Below are 7,284 nucleotides of genomic sequence, written 5' to 3'. Positions count from 1 at the left end.
GTCTGCAGGAACCCACGTAATGGAGGGCTCGGGGAAAATGGTGGTCACCGCCGTGGGCGTCAACTCTCAGAGCGGAATCATCTTCACGTTGCTGGGGACCGCCGAGGACGACGACGACGACGAGGAGGAGGAGAGGAAGAAGAAGAAGAAGGAGGAGAAGAAGAAACAGAAGAAGAGTAAGTGGAAAGTTCATCCCTCCCTCATCCAACAAATTAATTTAGATCGGGAGTAAAAAAAAAACGTAACCGGGACATCCCTGGTATCGAAATCGGATCGGGAGCAGAAAGTTACAAAATGGGAAAGTGCAACGATGCAGGGAAGAGAAGTTAATCCATTGCCGTGCTGAAGCAAACGTTTCTGGCGGAGCGCAGCAGAAGTGGTCAGAGTTCAGGGCTGAGTTCAGGCACCTGCACTTATTTGTGGAGGCCGATGGAATCCGGTGAATGCAGAGTTATTTCAGGGCTGTTTTACATGAAGAGGATACCCGTGGCAGCTATGTGTGTCATCTTACCCATTCACTGGATGTTTAGGAGCTAATTTTGGATACTAAAGATTGTATGCCATACCGTACTTTTAACTGTTATTGGTTATGGCTGGATTGTGGCCGCACTCTAAATTGTGGTTGCGAATGTGATGGTCGAGGTGTTTACCTTCTATGGAAGTTAGAATTAAATTCCTACATAATGAGCTTGTTTGTTTGCATGCCTAAAACCACAGTGTTGGTTTGCCAAGGTTGCCTCATAAGAAGTTAAAGGGTCGGTTAAGTGATATTTTTCGGTTAAAACAAAATGTATTTTGTTAAAACATTTAAGCTCTATATTCTAATCAATGCTATAGACGACTACTAAAGAAAACATTGCATGGATGGCGGATGCACATGGGACGTATCCTCAGTGATCCCAAGGTCATCGGGGTTTCTGGTCTCTTGAACATCATACCCCTCACACCGGTGACCCAGCCGGGGTGACAGTAGCTACCCTCTATCAGTCCCATTAGGGCAAGACCAAGGCCACACAATCCGTTGCTGGGACTGGGAGAACCAGATTCTGGCACGTGGAGGGACTAGGCTCTGTGGGTTGACTCCTGTCCACGTCCCTCCTACGTCTCACCAGGTCCACTCCTGCTCTCACCAGGCCCAGGACCTGTGTGTTGCACTTGCACCAGACTCCCAGCACCAGGCACTTCATTCATTCACACTAGAGTTTGTTCATTAACAGGGGGGGGTCTCCCCTGACTCTCTTAATAAACAAAAATTACACTTTCAGGTGGGTTGCCACATTTCAATCAGGAGAGATTACCCATTTATCATCTTAAAATGTTGCTTCAATTTCACGCTGTTGCACTTCCAATTGTGTCTGCTCATTTCTTTGTGTTGTCAAGTCCAATTTCTCTTGTTCATCCTGCATCCTGTGTGAGTTCTCTCTCTTGATCGGATGCCACTGATTACAGTAGGATGAGCCTCTTTATTATTGGTATGGATGGTAGCAGCTAATGATGAAAGTGGCTGCAGTTATAGCATTTATGAAGTAGTGCCACCATACGTGTTCACTTTAAGAGTCAGAGTTTGCCCGCCCACACACACACACACACACACACACACACACACACACACACACACACACTCACTACACACACTTTAGTATCATTGGCACAAGCACACACTGTTTACCTCTCGTCAGAAGCTTTTGCATGGCGGGAGCGTCGCGGTACAAATGGCACACATTTAATCGGAAATTTGGATGGCAGAAGATCCACCAAGGACCTCTCCTGGATTTCCGACTTATGGACATTTGAAAATCCTCCTTTCAACTGCTTTAAACAGTGATTATATTTTCCGTCCCAGAGCTGGAGCGGGTGGGGGGCGTTGCCATAGCAACCAATGTTAAAAGCTGCCTCGACCATTATTTACACGAGTATATGTTGGGGTCCGTATACGGACCTGGCTTATACGGTCCGCCAGCATCCTCTAGTGGCGGGTCCGTGTATATATATTATATTATATATATATATATATATATATTATATATATATATACGAAAATAATTAAGGGTGCGCGCGCACACACCATCAGGGCAGATCTACAGGCTCACAAAGGAGTCTGGTGTTGTGGTATACCGCGAGGATTCGATTGTTTGAAATATGCTAGTGGTTAAGCAAGAACCACTGCTGTAGTAGACCACCAATGACTGACTGTGTTTCTCTCCACATCATGTGTTCTTCACAGACAAGAAACAGGACGGATCTGTGGAAAACCGCAAGAAAGGTGAGTTTTATCTTCTGTGCATGTGTGGTTGTATCGACATGCACACACACACACACACACACACACACACAGACAGACAGACAGACAAAGGCATGCTTAATTAACTCTGGGCTTAGCGTTTTACCTTGATCTCTTGGCCGTGGGTTAATAGCGTCTCCTTCTGCCCTTTTAACAGCGCTGGAAGTTGGTTAAAGTCTCCCACGATGACTTTGTAAAGAGCTTCCGTAGTTAAAGTGAATACTTTAATTATTTAATAAATACTTTGATTCAGCTCCTGTGTGTGTGTGTGTGTGTGTGTGTGTGTGTGTCTATATATATATACTGTGATGGTGTATATACACCCTAATACATAGGGACATATTTAGGGCATAATTACCGCGTTTCTTTATGCAGTCAATTTCTAATCAAAGCGGCAGTTTTCACTCAAAAGTGACCATGTGCTGATGTACAACGCAGCAGGATCAACCAGATATTAGGTTTGTCTCGTGTGTACAGGTTTAGTACACACACCACACAGAGACACACACCTGCGCTCCTCCCTGGTGGCGCTCACTGATCTCCGCTCTCTGCGTTTCTCCTCTGGCTCATCCAGCTCTGATCAGCAGGTGCTGTTTGAATCCAACAGTTACGTTGATTATAGACTGGTGGCGGAGGAGGAGATTAAGGCCAAAGTGCACTGCATTCCTGGGGTCACAGCATCTGCTTCTTATTAATTATCCCATTCTGAACGGGCACCCATTTTGGTGTCGGCATCATGTTATGCTTTAGCTATTGAAAAATAGCAGATCTACAAGCTCATATCGCGCCACCGAGTGGCGCGATACGAGCTTGTAGGTCTGCTATTTTTGAAAAATCGAAGAACGACTGACATTTTTAGAATCTGATCTCAGGTCAGAATGGGTTCATCAGGACCAGTGTGTGTCCGGCGGAAACCTCGTATGAATCTGATCTCAGGTCAGAATGGGTTAATTAATTAATTCTTGTTCTATTGATGTCCTCGACTCCCCGGTATGAATGATTCAGAGACGGCTGTAAATCACACTAGTCATACCAACGGCGATGAAACTATGTGACACACGTGTGTGCGTGTGCTGACCAGTGACCACAGCTCTCTGGAGTTGACTCCTTCTACCTACCGTATAGCCGCGGCAGAAATGGTATAATAATCCTTTAACCCGAGTGTCAGAACAGGCCGTCCTGTCTTGTCCCTCACTAAGGGCATTAATTATGCTATTAAATGCCAAGTAGGGGAACAACATCGATTTGTACAGAAAATGAATTGTAAATGGTGCATTTTGTATAGTTCCCCCAAATTAAAATATTTGGCCAAATATTTGGCCACAGACCCCCCCATCTGAAAATGCTTTTTTTTATGGTGTGTCTGTGTATTACCATAATCAAAGTAATGTTCAAGCATATTCCGTCATACAGGCCATAGAGTTGTTAAGTTTGTCATATTTTAGTCGACTAAATCTACAGTTGATCTAGCCGACTTTCATTTATCTCGGCGTGCCTTGATGGCGTCGTAATGCCCCATTGTTGTGAACTTGTATTTCAAGTTAAACACACATCAATTCGGAAGTCCTTTGACGTGAACAAGGTTTGAGAAGCAGTGGCGTGGCGTTTCCCTGGCGGAGCTAGACTTCCAGCATGCTCAGCATTCTGGAGAGACCTGCTGGGACTTGCTGCTCAAGTCATTGTGCGGCCGTGTGCAGAGGAATGGCTCTGGGCTAAAATCCAATCAAACCTGTTCTCTGGCTGCAAGTGTCCTGTTTGCAGTGAGGCCTAATCACAACTTTACTGCCTAGTGCCTACCTGAATGTGCACCGTGGAATAAGTTATTCCGTCGAACCCGGTTCTAGTTGTCCAAGCCACGGGGCCAGGCTAGGAGGAGGGCACTCTTTGGTGGGAGTAGCTGCTTATGGGTCTTGTTGCTAAGCGACTGTTTAAAAAAAAAAGTGTAGTGCTTAAGTTCTCAGCGCCCGTCGGGGAGTGCATCAGACAACATTTACATTTCAACTAGAAATAGATGCTTGCTGCTGATGTTATGATGCAACCCTGTGTTTCTGCTGAGTTGAGGATGGGAGGTTTATTTAACCCCTTAAAACTCTTTGACTGCCAACATTGATTCAGATGCTACTGTAGGTTACTTAGTTTCCTTATGTTCTTGCTTACTGTAAGTTGCACTGGACTAAGAGCGTCTGCTAAATGCCTAAATTGTAACTGCCTCCGGATGCAGCACAGACTTTTATTTTGAAGACCCCAAAATGAACCGGAAGCAAAGTCGCCTAAAGCTAATGTGGCTACTCGCTACGTTTTTTGCGACGGCAGGTCACATTAACTATGAAATCGTACATTTGTTTCCGTCACTCAAAATGTCCATACATGGGAAAGCCCCCATATATGGTGCCCAGGTCTCGTGACATCATCAGGGATAAAGATGTCATAGTAAATGCGAGCTGCTGTCGCAATTAGTCTATTTGCCAGCCCATAGAGCCCCATTGTGAACCCGGACAACCCGGAAGTTTTTCTGTTAGAAATGTCGAGGCAAGTAGACTATAGACGAATCCACAGAGCGCTGCCCTGTAGTTGTCATCAATATTGGCCAGCAACTCTACATCTGATCTCAAACCTCAAACCCTTAGATCTCCATATAAGGAATGATGTCAGAACCTGTTCCATTATGGTGATCCTTCCCCATCCATCCTTCCTCTTCGACGTCTCCCTTTTGACTGATACCTGTCCATTCAAACTCTAGACTAGGAGTTCTCAACAGGCCCGAGAATGAAGGCCATGTTCAATGAATTCCATGTTGATCTGACCCCCATGCCAATAGCCAAAGCGCCAGCGCTCGCCCAGTAGTCTGCCGTCGACGAGGCGGACGCATGCACTTATTGCCCTCAGGCGTCTTACTGGTTGAAGAAGTCATCAGTAGCGTTCATATTGTAACAGCGGGGTGGCAACGATTCAGTATGAGCTGCTAACATCAAGGTTCTGTTCAAACACCTCAATCTGAGACTCAATTCCGAGGAAAAAGGGTTTTAAGATCACAGTTACACATTTACAATGGTGGTGGATGCGGGGGGGGGGCTGGGCGGACCAAAGCGGAGCCGACAGTGGCCTAGCGACGGTAGACGATCAGAGAGACCCGAGAGAGGAAGGCTGAATGAAAGGTTGAACGATGAATGCATGTCGTGCACGTCGTCTTGGCTCTGTTTAAACTTAAACGTACGTACCAGTGTGACGTGTGCCCAACAGTGCTTAATTTAACTCTTGAGTTTAATATTCTGCACACAAATTGACTGTAGTGTACGGTACTGTCCTTTCTTGTTTCTTATTTTTTTTGGAAGCCAAGTTAAGAGATTTTCAATAAAATCACGTTTTTTTCTTCTTCAATCAAGTCGTTTGAATGGCCGTAACAATGACCACCTGTTCCTCCTCCTCTTCTCCTGCAGCCAAAGCCCAGGACGGTGCAGCCATGGAGATGCAGCCTCTGAACAGCGACGAAGGGGCTGAGGCAGCCGAGAAGAAGAACATGAACAAGAAGGAGAAGTCTGTGCTCCAGGGCAAGCTGACCAAACTGGCCGTCCAGATCGGCAAAGCAGGTGACGTGCGTTTAATTTAGACCACTGGTTCCACAAACACTGGCCGAGTCGGGAGCCACGATTTTTATGGGTGCCTTTTATTTATTTTTTGTTTCCTATATTTTGTTTTTAACCCATTTAGGACTGTGCCGAAAAAAGCCTGAAAACAAAATCTACTATTTATTAGTTCAAATATTTCAAACCTCAACAGGGGTACCCGTCCAGAAGAGTTAAAACACCAAAAGGGGTTCCCGCCCTGAATGGATTAATTACCGGTAGTACTATTTAAAAAAAAAAAGAATTATAAGCAAAATTTCAAGATTTTTTTTACCAGTAATTTCACGAAGAAATCAACGAAATATCAAAAGAACAGATCAGGTAAAAACAAAATTAAACTAAAAAGTTTGGTACCCACTGTTTTAGACAGACCACTGTTCCCAAACGTTTTGGCTCCAGACCCAAATCAAAGCTATTTTTTCTTTATTCATTATTATTATTTATGGCATTTCAATATGACTCTCCACCCACCCATCCCCCCCTCTCCAGGTCTGATCATGTCGGCCATCACCGTCCTCATCCTGGTGGCGCGCTTCGCCTTGGACACCTTCTGGATCCAGAACCTGCCCTGGGTGAAGGAGTGCACGCCCATCTACGTCCAGTTCTTCGTCAAGTTCTTCATCATCGGCGTGACGGTGCTGGTGGTGGCCGTGCCAGAGGGGCTGCCCCTGGCCGTCACCATCTCCCTGGCTTACTCTGTCAAGGTAAACATCCGGCGCTTTTAGTTCGCCGCGCTAGAGCCCGTACTGTACCTACTGTAATCTACCCAGTCGTCTGTCGGGTGGAGACAGTGGGCTTCATTTCCGTCCACGCTAAAACCCCATTATTCCTAAACGTCTTTGTCTTTTTCTATTTTGAAAAACGTTTTTGAATAGTTCAACTAGCCGATCGACATTGACACGTTGTGAGCTTGTAGCAGCAGATCTACAAGCTCCAAACTCGTTTGAACTGGTGGATCTACTGCTTTTGATGCTTTTGTGTGACACTGTAATAATGATCAAGTTGGACATTAATTTGCGAAAAGTGTTCACACTGGCACATAGCCAAAGATTCACACTGAGATTGTAAACATAAAAAACACTCCCTTAAGATACACGATAAGACAAACTGTAACACATCAAAGCTAAATCAGTTTTTGTTGCTATGACTCATTCTGAAACCGTTTCTTTGTTTTCTCATGTTGATGATACTTGTTTTTCATCTGTAAAAAAAAAACCCAGCTCACTGCTAAAGCCTGTAGATACTACCATTTTCCCACGGAAGAGATTTGGTGTAGAATGAAATCCAAGAAGGGCCTAGTATAGACCAACTTGAGTATATTGGGTTTGAAGTGGTTAATGTCAATTCAACATTAGTTTCATCTCCTCTGAGACCGTTATT

General features: G+C 45.0%; 1 protein-coding gene across 3 annotated transcripts in view; it reads left to right on the top strand.

The window, feature by feature from the left end:
- LOC310853490 (plasma membrane calcium-transporting ATPase 1-like) overlaps nucleotides 1-7,284 on the top strand; it is an 89,835-nt gene that overhangs the window by 44,426 nt on the left and 38,125 nt on the right. For all 3 annotated transcript variants that reach the window (XM_083757848.1, XM_083757847.1, XM_083757849.1), the window contains exons 6-9: nucleotides 9-176; nucleotides 2,225-2,263; nucleotides 5,719-5,868; nucleotides 6,394-6,608. In XM_083757848.1, the coding sequence (XP_083613974.1) occupies nucleotides 9-176; nucleotides 2,225-2,263; nucleotides 5,719-5,868; nucleotides 6,394-6,608 (572 nt within the window). The remainder of the gene's footprint in view (nucleotides 1-8; nucleotides 177-2,224; nucleotides 2,264-5,718; nucleotides 5,869-6,393; nucleotides 6,609-7,284) is intronic.

Source organism: Protomyctophum parallelum (genome assembly GCF_964188405.1).
Source record: "Protomyctophum parallelum genome assembly, chromosome: 22".
NCBI lineage: Eukaryota > Metazoa > Chordata > Actinopteri > Myctophiformes > Myctophidae > Protomyctophum > Protomyctophum parallelum.
The sequence above is the reverse complement of the archived record's forward strand: the minus strand, read 5'-3'. Positions and strand labels throughout refer to the sequence as shown.